Source organism: Uloborus diversus, chromosome 1, assembly GCF_026930045.1.
Source record: "Uloborus diversus isolate 005 chromosome 1, Udiv.v.3.1, whole genome shotgun sequence".
NCBI classification, from domain to species: Eukaryota; Metazoa; Arthropoda; class Arachnida; order Araneae; family Uloboridae; genus Uloborus; species Uloborus diversus.
In genome coordinates this window covers 205,908,957-205,930,841 of record NC_072731.1, presented here as the reverse complement: position 1 = coordinate 205,930,841, position 21,885 = coordinate 205,908,957, and the positions used below count along the sequence as shown (strand labels likewise).

General features: G+C 32.7%; 1 protein-coding gene across 1 annotated transcript in view; it reads left to right on the top strand.

The window, feature by feature from the left end:
- Nucleotides 1-19,912, top strand: part of LOC129224507 (probable cytochrome P450 301a1, mitochondrial) — a 36,895-nt gene extending 16,983 nt beyond the window's left edge. Inside the window, exons 3-9 of the mRNA XM_054858973.1 lie at nucleotides 305-495; nucleotides 2,050-2,260; nucleotides 4,134-4,296; nucleotides 8,394-8,563; nucleotides 9,174-9,252; nucleotides 12,415-12,615; nucleotides 19,748-19,912. Of these exons, the coding sequence (XP_054714948.1) occupies nucleotides 305-495; nucleotides 2,050-2,260; nucleotides 4,134-4,296; nucleotides 8,394-8,563; nucleotides 9,174-9,252; nucleotides 12,415-12,615; nucleotides 19,748-19,855 (1,123 nt within the window). The 3' untranslated portion in view covers nucleotides 19,856-19,912. The remainder of the gene's footprint in view (nucleotides 1-304; nucleotides 496-2,049; nucleotides 2,261-4,133; nucleotides 4,297-8,393; nucleotides 8,564-9,173; nucleotides 9,253-12,414; nucleotides 12,616-19,747) is intronic.
- Nucleotides 19,913-21,885: the final 1,973 nt, after the last annotated feature.

Here is a 21,885-nt window from a genome sequence, read left to right as displayed (position 1 = left end):
TCCGAGTGTCGCTCAACTGAAGCGGCTTTGAGATGCGCTAAGTGAATGCGCAGTAGGTTAGCTGAAAACTAAGCGGCTTAATTCCGCCAGTGCAAACGGGGTGTTACGAGTGTGAACGTAGCCGTGTTCATGAGTGTAAAGCCGCCCGCGGACATGGTATATAGGACATGGATGCCACCGCTTAGCAGAAGTGGATTTCGTGGGACAGCGCTTAGGACCAGAGGAGCTGCAGAGGCCCCTGGTTTTTGTTTCTAACATGTTACTCGTTTACATTTAGTATAGTTTTAAAACTCATTTATTATAGTAATGGTGAAGAATGGTGGGACCTTAGATCCAAAGCTCAGAAGCACCTCATGAAACCTAAAGCAATTGAGGGATTCCTCAATCCCATGCAGGATGTGGCAAGGGATCTTGTTAAAAATATATACAACAAAAGAGACGGCAATAAAGAAGTGCCCGATTTTCTTAAGGAACTTCACAAATGGGGTATTGAATGTAAGTAGATTTTTTCATAGTGGACTCATTCAATTTATTTAATACAGCTATTAAAAAAATATTGTGTTTTCAAATATGAACCGATCTATTTTTTTCTAGCGGCATATTTGAGTGAAAGAAAAGCCTTTTTACTGATTTAAACTTTTCTGATTCTAATTGGTTGATTCCCGAAAACTGGACAAATACAATAAATAAAAAAATTTTAAATCCCGACTGCGTAAAAACCAAAAAAACTAAAAAGAAAAATGTATATGTCCAGTAGTTTAGAATGTTATAAAGTACTACTGAATAACTACACCGTTGAAATAGTTTTATAACCGTACACAGGTAAGACAAATCATAAATTCAAAAGCAGAATAGAAGTATCAACAGTCGGGGCTCATTCAAATTTTACGGCGTTCCTTGAATCAGAAAGGAATGGGCGCCGATTGTTGATCCTTCTATTCTGCTTTTGACTTTATGATTTGTCTTATCTGTGTACGGTTATAAAACTCTTTAAACTGTGTAGGTATTCAGTAGTACTTATTAAAGTTCTAAACTACTGGGCATATACATTTTTCTTTTTAATTTTTTTTTTTTTTTTTTTTGGTTTTTACGCAGTCGGGTTTTTTGTTTTTATTACATAATTTTTTATTTGACACTTTTTAGTTAATTTTCATTGACTTAGTTATTATGATTATGATACGGTACATTTCGAAATCTTGTCATTTCATTGAGAGAGTTTGTTTGCATCGTAAGGTCTATTAAGTAACTTGCGGTGGTCTAAACTACCGATAACAAAATCGAAAACGTCGTCAGTCAAATCTTTCTCGCAAAACTAAAAAAGCCTGTCGAGAAAGTACACGTCGCGAAACTCATTCCCTTAAATCAACGCAAAAACAAATGCAACATGTTAGAGATGAAAATCGAATAAGTAGACTTTCTTTCTTTTGGTGCTTATTGCACGGATTTATTTTAATGAGGACTACAATCTGAGTGTCTTGCCTTTGTTACGCATAATATACTTTTTATTACAGTACAGAATACAAATTAAGAACACATGAAAGAATTTACATCAGAAAGAGGGGAACGTACATCCGGAGCGAGGGTGTCTTGACCCACCGCCTCAAGTGGGAGAAGTAATCGCTTAGACCACTCGGCCACTGAGATCCCAATCAGTAGACTTAGTAAACAAAAAAAAAAAAATATCAGGCAGCGAAAACTACCTGCATTTGTCGCACGCAGATAGCGTGCGATACAGTGTGCAACACCAAACTTGCGCCGTCCCCGAACTGGCAAAATATGGAAAATGGTTGTTGATATGGCGAATTTTCATTACTGTCATGTGTTTAGTGACACTCCCAAGGTTTAAGACAAATCAATTGACATAGGAATTAACTTCTATTCTGCTTTTAAATTTATGATTTCTTTTATGTGTGTATCGATTATAAAACTATTTCAATGGGGATTATATTTTTATCTTTTTAGTTTTTTTTTTTTGGTTTTTACGCTGTCCGGCTTTTTGTTTTTATTTAATTTTTTTTAAGTTAAATTGTTATTGAATTATTCTTTCAGCTGTGGCGTTGGCAGGGCTAGACACCCGGCTTGGAGCTCTTTCCAGCAGCGTGGCACCAGATTCCGATGCCTTACGCCTCATAGTTGCAATTCAGACGATATTTGACCTCTTCATGAAATTGGAACCAGCGGCAGGAAATTTCCCGTTTTGGAAGTACTTTCCTACTCCAGCCTGGAAAAGATATGTTGCGGCTGCCGACACATTCACTGAGTAAGTCTATGGATAGCAAAAAATGGATTTACGATATAAACTGAGGTTTAACTCAGAAGAATTAGCATGGAGTCCTGAGTTACCTCATTGCACGGAGGTCCTTAGTTTTGCTAAATATTAGCAAAACTCTAAAAGGTTTACATGCTTAGCATGGAATTACTTCTAGGGGAAGTTTGCTGTCAATTTACCACATAACAGTTTTGATTTTCTTTAAAAAGGAAATTCAACTCAAATTTTAAGTTAATTATAGTAACAATCGCTCAGTATATTTCTCTTTAGGATAAATATACACAATATATAATAAAAGTTAAAATTAAATATTTTATCATGTCCAGTTATGGCAACCGGTTGCCATGGATGGACCATCAAGTTTCGAAGGACCACATTCTCATATTAGAAAATCAATGTGTAACTTACAAATATTTATTTTACAGGGGATCAAACACCATTACAAATAAAAATAAGTTGTAGAAAAAAAAATCGGATAGGAAAACATAAAAAATCTCCCAGCACTCTCACGACACACAACTGTTGTCCTCACACTTCGTTCACTTCCTGATTTTTTCCCAACCTGTGCAACACCATTCTTAGCTAATATCTTTTTGGCCTGTTTTGAACTGTTGGGAGTTTTGTTTTATACCCATTTTGAAAACCTTTTTTTTTTTTACACAAGATCGTACTTGCCGACAAGGTTCTCTAAAATGTCAGAGAACTTATTGACCAGTTCCTTGCTGAAACAAGAGGCTTAAGTCTCATACTACCAGAGAATAGAAGTCCTAACAGATTGTTTGGTTTAATTAAATCTGTGGGACTTGTTATTTCTTTTCGGTGCTTAAAAGGCTAATCCCCCCAATTTTTTGGAAGTGATTCCAAAAAGGTCTCTTCTAGATTCGAAATATAATTCAATAATTATATTCCTATTTTGGAGGGCCTATCTCCTAAACTTCCAATTAGTGACTAAAGCGACAGCAAACCGGTTTTTTTTTTATTTTTTACCTTCCATGTGTCTCTTTAAAGTTGTTTTCAGGACCTGCATATTGTCGGCAAGCTACTATGGCTTGCTCCTTGCTATCACTCGTGCAATGGCCATATTTTACTAATTTTGACATTTTTCTTCAACGGCAAAAATATCTGAAACTGTATAGCTAATTTTTAAATATTTAATTATCATTTGAATTTTATAAAAGTTTTTAACCTGAATTTATAATAAAGTGAGGCAATTTTCATGAGTTATTAAGAAACCGTTTTTTTTTTTTTTTTTTTTTTTTTTTTTTTTTTTTTTTTTTTTTTTTTGTTACTATCAAATTTATTTTAAAACAAATGAGCAACTTTCAAAGGTCAGTGAGCTGAAATTACAACAATATTTGTGATATTCCATAAATTAAGCATTTTGTCAGGCAGTCCATTCATGGAAATAGCGGTCCAATGATAGCAACTGCGTTATTTTGAATGTTCTTGTAGGTGTTATTACTAAAGCGATTCATGATTAAACAGGAAGTATGTGGAATTGTAAATGAAAATTCACTCTTTTAAGTTATTTTTAACGTTTAATTGATCAGTGATATTAAAAGCATGTTATAACTAGATGAAATTCTTAATGATTAGTAAGAGAATGATAGAAATCTTTTCTGAACGTTTAAGAGTATGATGAAGAACTTCTAGCGCCTAGATAACTGAAGACTCTGCAGTAGACTGTTTTTAGACAAAGGAAGGTACTAAAACGATTTCGCAAGTGCACAAACTCTGTTACGGGAAATATCTTCGTGGTCCAGTCATGGAACTGGTCCATTGAGAGCAACCTTCCCTTACATAAGAGAGTGTTACTTCATTTACAATTATTTAATTGCATATGTATGAATTTTTTATGTTACAGACTTGCGTTTAAGTACATCAATCGTGCTCTTGAGGCTCTCAAAAGTAAATCAGGAAATGAAGACAATCTGACTTTACTTGAAAACATGTTGCTGAAAAAGGAGTTAGATCCTTCTGCTATAATGGTTATGGTAGCAGACATGTTGATGGCTGGAGTTGATACGGTAAGTAAGCTACTATAAAGTGGGAAGTATATGTTATTGAAGAATCAAAAAACGTTTAAGGGGATCACATAACAATATACACTCCTGTTTGTGAAAATTTCCACACCATGAAGAAAGCATCATAATTAAATAAAATTTAATACACAGTTGAGTGGTAATTTTACAAATAAATGATTACATTTTCAAACCAAACAAAAATAAAAAGATATAGAAATTAGTATGTTAAGTGGCCACCACGCTCCAACATAAGAGCTGCTATACTCCTCGGCATGGAGTGAAACAAAGTTATCTGCCTTCGGAAGAGTATTCTATATTGCTCGAATGCGCAACCAAAGTTCGTCTGTCGAAGCTACAGGACGATGATCATGAGCGAGACGCCGTCCAACGAAATGCCACACATGTTCAATCGGTGACATATTCGGTTAATATGCAGGCCAAGAAAGAAGCTGTACCTGCTGCGAATCAAGGTAGGATTTGACAGTCTTGGCGACACGAGGACAAGCATCCTGCTGGAATACAGCCCCTGGCAATCCTTGCAGGAAAGGAATAGCTTGGGGCTGTAAAACTTCGTTCATGTATCGGGTACTGTTCAAATTGCCCACAATTCGTAGCAATTGTGATCGTCCATGATATGCTATGGCACCCCAGACCATAACTCCGGGAGTTCGTCCACTGTATCGTACGATAATGCACTCCGGAATGTGCCTTTCACCGGCATAGCTCTTAACACGAATTCGGCCATCATGGTGCCACAAATTGAAGCGGGATTCGTCAGAAAAGACGACCTGCTGCCAATCAGCACGACATCTCCTATGCACATTCGCCCATTGTAGCCGCAGGCGGCGATGATTTTGCGTGAGAGGAATCCTGTATAAAGGAATCCTTGCGCGCAGCCCACGCTGCAGCAGACGTCTCCGAATTGATGAAGCACACAATGAAACACCTGCAGCTGTTGACCACTGTGCTGCCAATCGTCTAGAAGAAGCTGTGCGGTCCATCAGCGCCATACGAACCAGGTGTCTGTCGTCGCGAGCTGACGTCACATTTCAGGGTCCATTCCCGGATTTCCGATATGCGCGACCCTCGTCCGTCCAATGTTTCCAAACACGCATGATTGTGCTGCTGTTACGCTGCACACGAGCGACTACTGCACGATAAGAGAATCCAGCTTCACGAAGGCCGACAATTCTGCCCCGTTCAAACTCCGAATTATGCTTTCTTTCGTCGAAGAGGCATAGTAAAAATTCAGTTAACGTATAATCTAGCATATAACCACTGATAATCATACACGCCTCGCCACAGCCGTCTATTTATATTCGGTTCGATCCGCCTTACAGAGGGCGCTGTTCAGCATATGCATGCGCTACTGGTCTGCAATTCTAATCATTTATATATAACGCCCTACTTTACATTTCCTGCAATTTTCCGCACACTCTCGTATGTCCTTCGTGGTGTTGCAATTTTCACAAACAGGAGTGTATTTGTTCACTAATGTATTGGACTCAAAAACGAAACGCCTTTGGTAGTAATATTATGGTTGCAGTCACAACTTTGAAAAGGGTCACTTGAATCGACTACTGCATAAATTACCTAACCCTCATTTGCCTTATAGAAGTTTTTTTAACCTTTGCCCTACTGTATGCGCAAGTGAGTTGTCTTCGAAGTTCTAAAAGCAAGTGTATTTTATTTTCCAACCTTAATGATTATTCCAGTGATCTGCATTGAATTATGAAATAAGTTTCATCTTCCGCAATATAATTAATTAAAATTCGTGAGACCATACATATATTTAAAAATAACAAAGATTAAAATAATATGTCAGGTAAATGCTTGAAATGAATTCAAAATTTTCACGTAGTACAATAATAACTTTTACTTTATGTAGTGGGAATTATGACTTTAATGTAGCCTGCACTATGTTTTTGAGTTGGTTTCGTTGGTTTTATTGGTTTTTTCAGAGCACGGGCCTTAATAAGCTACTATGCACCAATACATATTTAGATTGTTTTGAATAACTTTAAATTAACGTTTGAGACAACACAGTTTTTATAGTAGAATGAATACTACTGGCGTAGTAGTGGTCAATGTATACAGTGGCTCCCAAAAGTGTTCGTACACCTAAAACTTTCAATGAAATATATCCTCTATTCATTGGTTAGAATTAATATTTCGGAATAGGTACTTAATTACAAGATCTATGATCAATTTTCAACAAAACTACATTATTTTTTTTTTAAATATTAAAACTTAATTTTTTAAAAATCAAAAAGTGCCGGAAATTTTATCTTAAGTCTTCGTTAACTTAAAAAAAAAATGTGTATACATTATTGAATAATCTAATTTTTTATTAAGTTATTATTTAGTAGAATATCATGCAGTATCAACAACACCTTTTAAACGTCTAGGAATAAATTCCATTCTTTTTTCTTTTTTTTTTTTTGCGTAATTTCAGAGTAAGTGTTCAACCACCCTTCGAGTCTTTCCGTTTCTAGCTCTGTTTTCGATTCAAAGTCGTATGTTCGTAATCTACCCTCCAGATAGCTCTTAATATGTTACATTAAGTTCAAATCTGGAGATTGAAGGGGTATTTTTTAAACTTTAGAACATTTTTTGAGGCACAAGACGCAGACGTTGAAAACCGTTAGCTTCTTATCGTTATCTTGATAAAAAGACAAAGTTGTTTCCGATAACCAAATTTTCGGCTAAGAGTTTGAAATTTGTTTTTAAAATTTTTAAATGAACAGCATGATTCATTATTTCATCAAAAAATTCAAACTATGAAGTCCTGGTGCTGATATGCATCCTCACACAAGAACACCTTTCCCGTCCTAATTAACTGCTCCAACTAAGTTCTTAAAATTAAGTTCCTCATTTTTTCTTCTATTTACAATAATACAACACTTTAACCAAAAATGTTGAATTCATTTCTATTTGTAAGTAAGCCGTAATTCCAAAACGTTTTGAGCTTATTTGTCATTGATTTTTTTGACGAAAAGCGAAAGCTTTCTGTTTTTCGCACGGCCAAGAAAATTTCTGCGGGAAGATGTCCAATTTAATCTAGCTAATCAGAGAACTTAGCTAACAGTTTTACGTGAAAATTAAATGCAAAATTTTTCATTTAAATCTGCAGAAACGTTCACAGCAATCAAATGTGTATTTTTCATAAATTTTTCAACAGTAAATCTTCCATCACGCTTTGTATTCTTGGCCGGTTGACCTTTTCTTCCCTTGTTTTTGGTCCAATTCTTTTCTTTAAAGCATTTTATCAAGCACTTAATTATAGAATGGAATAAATTAACTAATTTAGAGACATCTCAAACAAATTTACCGATAATTTGAGGAAACAATTTATAATTCGAATGGTGTTTGTGGTTTTTTACGAATACGAGCCAATTTAAAGTAATAAGCACAATATTAAGAAATATATAAACCAAAAATTTAAAGCCAAATTACTTTTAAGGGTCAACACAAAGCAAAAATAATTAAAAGAATGACATTTGATAAATTTTAATCAAGAATTCATTGGAAAATATTTGAGTGTACGAAGACTTTTGTGGTGTATCATTTCTCTGTGTCTTCGTTTTTTGACCCATTTTAAAAAGAAGATCCGTCAATATTTTGAAAAAACTACAGGGTTTTATTAAGAATGACATAGGAATGATGTAAAAAAATATTGGACTTCATATTCGAATTCAGTTTTGCGTTATTTCGATTTTACTAAAAAAATTCAAAGTGTACGAACACTTTTGGAAGCCACTGTATACTTTCAGAACTAAAATGTTATTTCCATAAGACAATAATGTTGCGACTTGATTTCAACATATTCTATTATGTTGTTTACCACCTTTAAATAATACTTGTAGCCGTCAAGATTAAATAAAATAACTTAAAAACTGCTTTTGCTCTATCTTCCTTAGATATTTTTTTTTAATGCACTATCACTTAAATTATTGATTTTTCTTCATTCGCGAATTATTTGTATTTCTTAAAGCTAAAAAGAAGCATTCCACGCGTAATTTCTTCTGTAGTGGCGTGTATGTGAGTGTATATGAGTGCACTGAAATGACGTTTTTGTCTTGCTTTTTCTTTTCAAACAGACTTCTCATACAGTAGCATTTTTATTATATCATCTTGCCAAGAATCCTGAAAAGCAGAAAATTCTGTTTGACGAGCTTGTTACATTATTTCCGAACAAAGGTGACAAAATTACGCCGGAAATATTTTCTCAACTCCGTTATCTTAAAGCCTGCATAAAAGAGTCCATCCGGTAAGAAATGATACGTTTTATTTTAGTTGAAAATATATTAAATGTTATTGATTTTTTTCCCGAAAGTTCATCATGCACTAGCTTATGCTTATGTACGAGTTTTACTTTCAATTTACATTTTCACCATCAAGCGGTACCCAATAACATGCCTTCTCTAATTCTAAACATTGTTTAATTTTCTGAAATAAAGTTTAGAAGTCTAACTGTTCCAAATTTTGAACTAAATATTTAGAAATTTCTGAAATTATGTACAAACTTCCCATTAAGTATATTACACTCAAGACTCAAATAATGCTTTCAACTCTTAGTTACTGAATTTCTTTTGGTTGATATGTTTCCCCTTGCTAAAAAGAAAAAAATATCTTAAAAAAGGGAAATATGCATTCTATTCCGTGATATTCATCCTTATGAAACCTTAGCATTTTAATTTAGTTTTTAGAAAACTGTTATTTCATAAATGATTATTATCTAATCTTTAGAATAGTCAAAAATCATTAAAGTTCTATGAAAACTTCTGTAAAAAATAACTTTGTTCATTGACTTCCAGGAAAAAAAAAGAAAAAAAAAAGATTTTTATTATTGTTTAAGTATAAAAATGTTACGACAACAGGTTTGATCCGGTCGCAAGGGGACACGGAAGAACATTGGACCGAGATGTGGTGATATCTGGCTATCGAGTTCCAGCCAAAGTAAGAAATTCTTTCTCTATGAATATAGATATTTATATCTATAAATGAATATAGGATGTTATGGAATGGATGAAAATTTTCGCAGTTTTAGCTGTGTTTAGGGAGGCTATTGCGTATGAATATCATGAACTATTCAATGATAGTCATCTAATGCAATGCAGTGGATATTCACCTCTTGTTTTTGTTGTATCACAAGACAGATAACCCAAAGGGTGTTTTTATTTTCAAGAGTTTCTGCAAGTGAATTTTCAAATATTTAAGTCTACTAATACACATGTGGTTTAAGTACTGAAATTAATAATTATATACGCCAAATGAATTGTAGTTTTTTATGCTACAGTCGCTTTTTAATGACAATGCATTGTCCAACGGTCTTCAAAAGATTTATTTTCCAAGATGGCTTGTCGAGTTATATAAGTACTAAGTTTACCGTTTTTTTCTTTTGAAGAATCCCGATGTAGTTTTCACTAGAACGTCTAAGGCAACAAACTTTATCTTAACTATACACCATTGTTCATTAGTTCAGAGGCCAGAAAACTTAATATTCCTCTATAACAACCATCTACTTTAAAAAAAGAATAGAAAAAAGGAGAAATATAAGGTACCAAATACTTTACGCCAATACAAGAAAAAGTGCGTTAAAAGTTTTTCCATAGTTTGAAAAAACTATATAATGTTACCCATCTGTTTGAGCAAGTTTTTTTGCACCTTTTAAAAAGAAGTTTTTGCGACAAAATAAATAAATAAATAACAAATAAATAAAATAAATAAATGAATCCAGCAAGTTTTTTTTTTTATTTTTATTATTATTTTTTTACTTTACATTTCATTCAAATAGTTAAATTATTTACTAATTATGATTTAAAGAATTTAACAAAGAGCTACTTTATCTATTAATAGAAGTATAAATGGTAGTCCATAGTACCTTCTTCTCATGTATTCATGTATCTATACGCATTACTATTTTTCAAGCGTTTTTTGGCTGTTTTTCATGCTACTTGAAAGCAACATTTCTTAACTTTCAATAAATATACGCTTGAAGTATTGCTTTTTTGAGCAATAAAATGTATTAAGGTTCATTTCTGACTTCGTAAGTGAGTTTTAAATAAAATATGCAATGAAGTGCGAACTAAAACTTTTCGAGCAATTAAGCAAATCAATAAATTGATTCTCGAATTCGAACTTTTTTTGCAAAGTTAAGAGCCAGCATTTTTCGTTTCAAGTACTTATATATCACTGCCAACTGAAACTCATTTACTTTATTTTATCTAACATAAGTTTAGCAAAAAAAAGTACGAGTGAGCACAAGAGCAATCGAAAACAGTGATATGTTTCAACGCTTTTTTTTAAGCGTAAATTTAAAAATTCAGCAAAATATATGCATGTAAATTATTAAAAATTAAAAATATCCTGCTTTGAAAAATTAGTTAAACTCATAAACAGAGTATTAAAAAAAAAAGAAATAACCGAATATTTTTTTGTTGTTTTTACAAATTACACTACGCAACAAAAAATAACTTTTCGTCTGTTTTTATATAGTTATTTCTTAAGTGGAAAAAAATGTAATTGATATTTTTGTTGGTTTTTGTTTTTAAGACACAAAAAGTCCGCTAGAAAAAAAAATACACAGCAACAATTCATTGATTTGAAGGACAATTTAACAAAAAACCGGGAAATAAATAAAATTGAATGGGTCTTGTTTTCTTAAATGTTTATTTTTTTTAGAAAGCAGCAGTTGCTTTTAACCTGTTTTTGTGAATTCTTCATTATCGACTAGTTTTTGTACATCAAAAAGGGTTTAAAAATTGCAATAGGCCAGCAGTATTTGGCGATCCTTAACTCAGATAAATGTCCCTGATATCTGTTTTACATTGCAGATATATCTTGATGAAACCTTTCACCGTGCTCATCGCTCACAGCACCACAACTTTTGCGCAAAATATCCTGAAGGAAGTGGAGAAAATTGAGTTTCCGAGGCAAATATGTTGCATCAATATTTGCAGAACTATTGTAGGAGTTATTAGGATGTTTTATGCAACAATAATAGATACCAAATGAAATATAGAACATTTTGTAGTACGAAATTAGGTTACTGTAAACACGTGATTAAGTGTTTCAAGGAGCACCTTTTTGAATGCAAAATGTAAAGTGTTTTGAAGATTAAACACCTTACAATACGTTTGCTTTTCTTACCGCGGTGATACAGCGCCACCTTCAAACCCAATTTGGACAGTTTCCTTTTCTTTTTTCTTTTCTTTCAACGAAGTCTTGAAAAAATCGTCAACCAGTGAAGTAATCTTGTGCAAATGTGCATATTCACGCCACAATTTTTTGCTTTTCTATTTGTCAAGGAGTTTTCTGACACCCTATAAGTAAGGTGCCCACTAAAGTAATTTTCCACCCCCTTAAATTGGAGTGGCTGCTGCCATATTCATAAAAGAAGTGTCTAGGTATATTAAAATGTTCATGCGCTACTGAGTAAAACCGATTGCAGTATCACTTGGTGGAAAATAGCAGAGAAAATAATTTCTACCTCGAAGACAGATTGAGATAAAGAAAAAAGCAACTTTAAAAAATGTAGAGCATTTTTGCATTATTAAGAAAACACACCTAGTGAACATCAATGCAAAGAATAAAACGCTAAAACATTCCCCCGACGCATCCACCCCACACAATCTGTGACGTGAAAAAAATCCACTGAGGTAGAAAAAAAACAAGCTGTAACAGTAAACCTTTAATTGAGAATTTTGTGTCATGTTTTATCCCGAAGAGTTTTATCCTTCCGTTCAAATTTCGTTGCGTAACAGGGACACGAATCCGGGCGATAAACCAAATGCACATTCGCTTTTTGACATAATCTGCATTAATGTCAAAACGTTATTTTTTGCACTTAATTAATGGTGTTCTGCAATTTTGTACAACACTCCCTCTCCCCATCGGACTATTTTTTAAAACATAAAATCTAACTCCATAATTTTCCACCAGGTAGCTTATAATTATTTTATTCAGTAGTGCATGTCAATTTTATCATAACTAGACACAACTTTTATGAATATAGCAGCAGCAGTTTTAATGCTAAGAGGGTGAGAAGGGACTTAATTGGGCACCCCGTACATTTCTTTATTGCTATTGTGAAATAAAATCAATTTTTTTATATTCTAGACTTTTATTATCATTGCATTGCAACAAATCTACAGGAATGAAAAGTATTTCAAAAATGCGAATCAGTTCTGGCCGGAACGATGGCTGAGCAAGGACGATAAACCCAAGAATCCATTCGCCTACACTCCTTTTGGAATTGGCACTCGTAGCTGCATCGGACGAAGACTGGCTGAGTTGGAAATAATCTGCTTGTCAGCTGAGGTTGGTCCATTACTCCGATTTTTATCACTGTTAGAAGGATATTATTTTACATGAGTGAATATGTTTTCAATCTATTTAAATATTGGAATCCTGAAAAACCTAATTAAAGAGTTGGGTGATTCTCCAAAATTCTAACATTATTATGTCCCCGTAGCCTAACACAAAAATTGTTTAACTTGGAAAGTGTTTTAATTTTTTAATAGTTAGAAATAACTTATCTGATGTTATTCTATTCATATTTAAACAATAACTCATTTAGATTTTTCTGCAAAAATTTTTGAAAAATCAGAAAGTCACACTTTTGTCGTGTCCCCAGCCATTTTTCAAATGGACTTAAATTATTTGAAAAAATTAAATCAACATCAGAGGACCCGACAGACGTTGTTCTCTTCAAACTTTGTAAATTGAAAAGTTAAAAAATTTCAATAAACTATCAAGTGTTTGAGCCGTTCTGTTGAAAAAAATATGTATAAAGAAAATGTTTTAAGCTGCTTGGTGTCAGAATGCGTAGGGGTAAGTGGTGTACCTCGGACATATGTGTACCTTCGACCTAGGTTGGTTATAGCTCTGCTTTTTAAAATATTTGAATAGCAACATGTGTAATTAAAGTATTTGCCAGTAGACCTCTCATTGCATACCTTTCTGTTTTGTTGAACGCTCATCTGATTTAAGTATTATTAAAAAAAGAAATATACCATTGAAAAGTAAGTTTTTCCAGATATTTTTGTGTATTTTTATTATGAAACAAATATTGTTTATTCTGAAATGAAGGTCATGCATTTTACAGTATTGTTCTAGCTATAACACCATGTGCTTGAAACAAAGTTAGGCCTAACTGTAACATGATGGTCAGCTATTTTGTTTTTTATAACCAAGTAGTGTACCTCGAACCCAATACAAGTGGTGTACCTTGGACTGGTACAAGGTACACACTTCTGCATAGTTATTACAACTCCTAAAATTTCATGTTCTCCAGTTTGCTGGAATAGTTGGACGAGCACTCCCACTGGCCTTCATATTAACAAATATAATCAATGGTTTTAAGGTCACTGGCTTACATATACTGAATGAAAACATTTCTCAAGATTTTAAATTCCTCTTATCAAATGTCACTAATCTCTCAATGCAAAAGTAACATGAAAATAACACACAAAATGATTTTACTGGTGTGTCAACATCAGAAGCTAGTATTTCTTTGCCAAGCTTTGTCACTCCTGAAGAAATAAGGCCATATCCAAAGGCACTACCGCAAAAAGAAAGTCTTGTATTTTGACCGACACACCCGAGAAAGAGAATCTTGAAATAAAAAAGTAAAGCAAACTAATACAGTAAAACCTCCTACCAAGCCAGGTAAAAGAAAACTTTATTATTCCTCAGAGTCTGAATCTGAGAATATCAAAGATGTATATGAGGATACCGATATTTCAGATCATCATTTTAATGAAATAGAAGATCAAGATAACGTCAATATTCAAATTGGTGTTTTATTATTGGTGAAATTATCTGGCAAGAAAGCTATCAAATATTTTCTTGCAGAGATTTATTCAATTAGCTGATGATGAATATGAAGTGTAATATCTGAAAAAAGATCCAAACTGTCAGAACTTCACCAGAGAAGATCCTACCCTTTATGAAGTTGACAAAAAGGATATCATATTCAAGCTACCACACCCACTACTAACTAGTAGATCTGAAAGGCAGCTCGAGAAGTTGACATTTGGAATTGACTTATCCGATTACAATCTTAGTTAGAAATAAGTGTAGCTTAAAAAAATAATCTTTAGTATGGTTTTCAGAAGCTAGAGCGTCTTGTCATTTTATTAAAAAAGTGAACTGTAATAAGATAAGGTCTAAATTTTTATTTATCTTTGAAACAAATAAAAAAAGTATTTCTAATATTATGTGTGGTTTACTGATTGATAAATAGTGATGTTCTTACTGAAAATAACGTTTTCTTTACTTGTTAATCATTGGTCTAAGGTACACCATGCCAAGACCCAAGGTACACCACCGGTGGTCTCTCCCCCCACCCTCCCGATGTAAAATAAACACATTCTTCAACTAAAATGAATAAAAACTTTTTTAAAAATAAACAATTCTTTGCGATATGAAATATTTCGCCAAATAAACAAAAACTGCAATAAATTACCTAAAAAGTAGCTTTAAAATGTAAACGAATGATCACGCAACTCTATTGTTTGTAGGCAAAGTCGCCAAGCCACCACGTTACTGTAATCTAGCCGATCATTGAGCGAAACCAACTCCAACCGATCAGCGCAGCGGTCCGATCTTTTGAACGAAAACTTTTTAAACTTCATATATTGCCTAATTTGTTCTTTCCACCAAAGATAAAGATCTTCCACTACACTCATCTTTTGTGCACAAAACTACCCTGTTTTAATTTATCTGGACAAAAATAAAAATTGTTTCGTCTTTAAATTCCATCATCTTTTCCTTTAATATTGTACTGATTAGTTAGATAAACCTTTAAGTATTCTTGACATTGGTGGCCAAACTCAAATGAATTTGTGCCGATAAACAAATGTTGCTATGCTCGGTACTTTCTGATCATTTGATTAGGAAAACCTAAAGCACCGATTCGGTCACATGGCTCAACTATGGTGTCAGAATACACGATTTGAGTGAAACTTCCAGTACTTTACTTTAAAATATATATTAAGGGATCTAAAATCGCTGGTTTCAAAATAAATGAAGGCTTCACTTTCTCTATATATCATTACAAAAAGCAGAACTGGCTATCTTCCTGTCCTTTGGCAAGGGGTTAAATATTTTTTTCAGATATCGCTCAACAAGAGGTTAAAATAAATGTTAATCATTTGCGAGATATAACCATCCAATGATTAAATTAATTAATTAACGAAACCGTTTCCGATTCGATCCATCGCGCTCCAAAACCATGCTTGCCACAACTTAATTACACACAAAAAACTTAATCAAAATCGGTCCAGCCGTTTAAAAGCTTTATGGTGACAAACGTCGGCACAGAAGATTTTTATGTGTTAAGATTCCACAAATTCAATTTGTAGTCCAAAATAAAGCATACTTTAAGGTGTAAAATAGCATTCCTTAAATAAATCATTTAAATCATCAACGTACATCGTTTTAAACTTTGTCCCCATTTTTCATGTCATTATCCCGTCGTAGGAATGATTTCAGTAATTATAGATTAAAAAAAATGATTTTTTTTTTTTTTACTGTGCTACAACACTGTTTATTATCACCATTTCGTATGAATCCTTAAGTATTAAGTTCATATGATTAGTTTGCTGTTCTTACTAAAACTTTGAAGTTAAAAAATGGGTATGAAACATTTTTGCTGATATTCTCCTGGACAAAATTTCTTTGTTAAATAAAAGAAAAATAATAATTCTACTCATATAGTGTGTAACTGAATTAAAAGGTTAGAATCGAAAAATAATATTAGTTACCTTAATTCTAATCCTGGGCTTACGCAACATGCAAAATGTAGGAAAATGTCATACTCCTCTCCTAAAAAAAGCGTCATACTCCTGTCTTAAAAAAATCACTCTCCTAGCATTATTTCTCAAGCACTGGTAATGCATCCCGTAGAATAGAAAGATATATTTCCAATAAATTAGTTCGAAAAAAGATTAATTAAAAAAAAGAAAGTTAAATTTGGCAAACGATAAATAAAAAATGTATCATTGGAATGATTCTATTTATTTAATATTTTTTTGTTGTTGTTCAGACGAATAGTTCCAAAAGAGATTTATTGTTTAGACAGTTGTTTATTTAAATGTTGCTCGAATAGGTTAGTGAAGCTATAAATTCAGTAATTGCTTTTATAAAAGTAAAATATATGTTATTAATATTGCTGATTCCCTTTTTAATTTATGTTTGGGTTTCCTGAACTATAAAACAATTCGCAGATAAAGATAAGGTAACTTTTCTTTTTGTAAGTTTTATCATACTGTGTATGGCTAACTTAATGAAAATTTAAATGTAGCAATCGCTTTTTTTTTTCGTTGAAACGAATGTCCGTTATTCGAAGTGTAAGCTATTCAGAGTGAATAATATGGAAAATCCTATGTGGAACTTGTACTCGACGAAATTGGGGTTGTCCGCTTAGGGAGGTTTTACATAAATTTTGTTTTGTCATTTAATAACCATACTTTTTGATTTAGGTTTCAGTTATTTTTTATTACTATAGTTTCATGTTAGATAACCCATGCAGAAATTCACTTCGTAACTCTTCTGGTGCTGCTTGTCAGTTTCTTGTGTATGGAAACTTGTCCACTCTTTTGAGGGTGTAACATAGTTAAAGTGAGTTCCCTCTAATTTTTCTTAATAAGTTCCTAGCAAAGAGTAAGTATGATTTATTTTCAGATTTTCTTCAGATTTTTTTTTTATTATTATTTTTTTAATGTGATTGGAAAAGTTCAGGTTTTTTGAGAATTACCCAGTTGTTCATGAAAGAATAAAATTCCTTAATGAGAAATCGAATCATTTTTACATTGATTGCACATTATGTTAATACGTATAATTACTCCTCACGCGTGTGCGGTCTATACACTAACACCAAAGGGCATGTGCGTTTCTTAGACACACTTCCGTGAAATATGTACTATTATCAAACGGTAAAATATATTATTTATGTTGTAATTAACCAAGAGTTAAAGCGTAAATTATTTATTAAAAATATTCTAATTTTAAAATACAAAAAAAAAAAAAAAAAAAAAAAAAAAAACTGCCCCAAAACGGAAAGAAAACATTTTTAAACTTTGTAGCACATAAAATCAATGATAATTTTGATATTTTGATTCAGCTGTTCACATTTGGAATTTAAAAAAAAACACAATAAAATGTGTAAAAAATAGCAAATCAAAATGTCAAAAAAGCAAGCGAACAAGCAAATTAAGTGAAATAGCCACGCGTATCTCTCAAATACAAGGAGGCTGCTATTGACGACACAAAAATATCAATGATGACTTAATTCAAATATTATTGCCATGCAAACTTGAAATTGCTTTTTAAACTCATTTCATGTTCATAAAAAAATAGCTTAGTGAGCGTCAGTTATACTTTGAACGCAGAGGTCTAACACATGCTCGTCAGAGATGGAAATGCTAAATTACACTCGAAGTGAGTAAAAATAGCCTCCGACAACCAAACTTTTGACACGGGAAGGTAATTAATCAACGATTGGAGTGAACAATTGAGCTAAACATGATTTTTCTGTTGTGATTATTGAAAAAAAATGTTACTCAAGATTATGTAATAAATATGAAATTTCAGAAAAATGTATTACTAATGTGGTTCTTCAATTCGCAACTCCAATAAACTATAGGGAGCGCTGCAGCCGTAACTTATAACTTGCTTTGACACTTGGTGAATGAAAGTAATTTTTCATCGTGTCTGTGGGAAGCTTTTATTTCTATTCTTCTGAAATTTCATTACATCACAAACTGTCTGAGCCTGTAATTTACCCCACAGAAAACACGTGGAATGAACCTTTTGCGGTAGGAATGTTAATCACCGCAAGGTAGCGTATCCGAGCTCTGGAGTTGCGAGTAATTTAACAGAAATAAATAAATTGAACTCTTAATTTTAAAAACCAGACAGACAACAGCTTTAACGCTTCGAAAAAGCACTTTTTACTTTCGTATTAAAATTTGTTTATAAAGATTACAATGTTTAAAACTAAAAGGAATGCATATTTAGGTATATTTCTTTCAATCAACAATATTGCAATCATCATTGAAATACTTCATATGCAGTTATAAGGTAAAACACCAGCGGTGGCCACTTTAAGTTTAATTTTGCACTTTGAAAGAAGAAATAGACATTAATAATGTACTTTTTGTTGGTACTTAATGTAACTATCATAGTGAATCAACTTTTTTCATCGGTTATTTGAATTTAAAGTAAGTAACGTAAATACTTCGGATGGGAAATTTTCAGGTGGTGACTGCTGAAATTTTCAGATTTTGGAGTAGCCACTGCTGGATCAAATTTGAGGTTTGAGAAAAAAAATGAAAAAAATTTGAAAAATTGAAATTCTGGTAAGTTTAGAAATTGAGAATATTGAGAACGCGTTGGGCTAAAAAACGATCATTGAGTTTTAAGAGGGGTAAATAATGTACTAGATCTACAGTTTAAAAATGTATTTCACTGTGGCCTTTGCTAGTGCGCTTTAAACCTTGAAGTGGCAATACTGAAGAAGTGGCCGCTACTAGTGTTTCACCTTACATGTGTTCTTAAAATTAAAAATTAGATCGCTTAACTGGTTTTTGAAATAAACGATTCAATTTCGGAAGTCCGAGCAGAGACAATTATTTCTATTCCTATTTTTTTCTAATGACACTAGTGGCTGACTTTCCGAGCGATGAATTGTTTTTATTTTCTTTGAATGTGAGGCACCATAATTATAGCTGCGTTTTAAAATTCAAAGTATGTTGTAGCATCTCAAATTACTTTTCTTTTTTTAACAAATATCTGTACACTGTTAAATATTTAGGAAAATATTTGATTCAATATTAATGTAAAATTAATTGTTTACGGAACAGACAACTTTTTACAGGAAACTTTACCGTAAAAATTATTGATTACATTACCAATTGCTACACCGTGCGACTTATGGTGCGAAGCAATCAAATCCACGTCCCTTGAGTCCAGTTCAGTATAGGGGCTAGCTCTCTGTTCTTAAAACAATGAAAGTTCAGGTTTGAATTTAAGTATTTTTACCTCTTTCTTTCTAAGCAACGCAACTATCCGTAGCGTTCGCCTTTTTTTTTCTACCGTACATTTTGAATGTAAAACTGAATTTTACTGTAAAAAAGCTGTGAACAGGGATGCCAGTACATTTTCCCGCAAAATGTCAGAAATAATTTTAACAGTGCATACAAAAATCAACTTTACTTTTGCTGCTCCTTAATGGAAAAAAAACCCCGTGAAACATTACACGTGATTCGCAAACAGCATTAATGGGAACATAGTGTCCCTTACACGGCAGCTAGCAATACGTTTACTATTAAAAGTGGTATTAAGTATTAAAGGTATATTCCAAAATAAATATGCTTCAAGAGTGATGTGAGAAAAACATATACGCGTGTAAAGAGAACATTTCAAATTAATTTTGTTTTTCTTCCAGATTTTAAGAAATTTTAAAGTGGAATATCACCATGAAGATATTGGTATGATCACTAGAACAGTAAATGCTCCGGACAGGCCTCTGAGACTGAGTTTCATAGATCGTTGAAAAATGTGAATAAATCGATACAACAACACTTTCTGTGCATTATTTTTTAACTTCAAATATCTGTAACAAATAAAAAATAAAAAGAAAATATGAAGTGTTTACTTTACTATAACGTCTCAAAAATACACATAAAACTTTTTGCATTGATAATACATTAGATCATCTCAAGAAGGGACACTAGGAGACTAAACAACATGTCCTTTAAAAAGAAGTGTTCCTTCTTCGGAGGTAGATGAATTGCTGCATACTATGTATTTAACTCAGTATACCATTAAACTGTACAACTTTGTGCCAAGGGCAGCAACAATGGGCCACTGTTGCCATAGCGATGATTTTACTCTATAGTGGCCTATTTTTCAAACTTACGAGCTCCAAAAAAATGACCAGGTAGTGTAACCATTTAAGTAGTTAAAGACGATTCATCAGAGATTGCCATTGTTTTGGTATACCTCAGATAATTTAGTCATTTTTAGTGCGTGATTCGACTCCCTCGTGGAAGAGCCAAAAGTCTCCTTTGGGCAAACCACTAAACCTGTTTTCCAAGATCTGGTAAGTTCAGATTGGCTTTACTAATTTGTCAATTATGAATTAGGCAGCTTGTTGACCTAAAATGTTTCGAAGTTTTCACAAGCTCTCAACATTTATCGAAAATGGGAATTTTGGGGTACAACAATGGGCCAACTATTTTTCACGGTTTTTAGTGGCTTAGAGTTCCATTTTATTCTCTGTAGTGGTGCTTTCGTCACATTTTGTGTTATTTATTGTAAATCTTGACAAGAAAAGAAAGAAGAAGGCTTGAATGTCGCCCTATCGCCCGTACTATGAGTTTTTAAAGAAGGTGCTGACTGAACGCCTCACCAAATACAAACTGAGTTAATTTTAAAAATTACTTATTTTGATGAGATTTGGAATAAGAAATGTGATTTCGCATTTTAGTTTTCATTTTTTTTTTTTTCATCTCGTTTAAAATTTGTCAGACCTACGTATTTTCTGAGACATATGTATAGGTACCTAGCCTTTAGTTGGTGATGTTTTTCTAAATTTCGAAGTTTCTGTGTCAGAACCTAGGCAGATAATAAAGAACGTTATCTACGTTTACCATGTTGAACTTTATTAATGACTCAAAACGACAAGTGAGGATGAAGTTTTAAAAAAATGAAAAAAAAAAAAAGGTAAATAATGGAATGAAAATCTTTATACATTTTCAAGCAGAGGACAACATGTAGTCTCAGATAACAAGGCCAGTTTAAGTTTTCACTGTGTTTTCTAGGTTACAATGAGGTGGCCCATAGTTGAACCAAGTAGGGGTACAACTATGGGCCACGGGGGAAAAAATCCTCTTCTTCTTTTTTTTACACTTTTCAACTTCAGTTTTTTTTTTTTTTTTAACATTTCATTAAAAAGACGAGATGTATAGCTACCATTGCTAAAGTCTTCAAATTTCTAAATGAAAGATATACACCGAATTTTCATTGAAAACATCGAAAAATAGCCCATAGTTGGACCATTTTACGGTACTTTCACAAGAAATGCAAACTAATAGGATTTCAGATTGAGTATTGAAAGTGTTTTATATAAAACTAAATAAAATTCAGAATTATTCAATCTGAAGAAAAAAAAATAATAAGTAGGAATCGAATATTAAAAATTTATCAAAAACTTCGCAGTAACAACGTTTTGTTTCTGATTTTCATTAATTACAGTTTTGAATTTATGTTTAACACCGAATTATTTAATTTCATGTAATTTACAAAGCAAAAAACAGGGTGATTACATTTCAAATTTTTTATGAAAGCTTGTTATGAGCTTTCCTTATGGCCTGCATTAATGCAGGCCTCAGCAATAATTTTAGAATACTTACTTGTTTATTTTCATGTTAATGTCAAGACAAACTTTTATTACCCAATTTTTGGACAAAAACGGAACCTTGAGTTCAAATGAATTAGGTTTTTTTAATTCCATTTATGGAGATTTTTCCGTATTTTTTTTTCTGTAACCTCAAAAAGAGTGTCTCTTAATTAGAGGTAAAT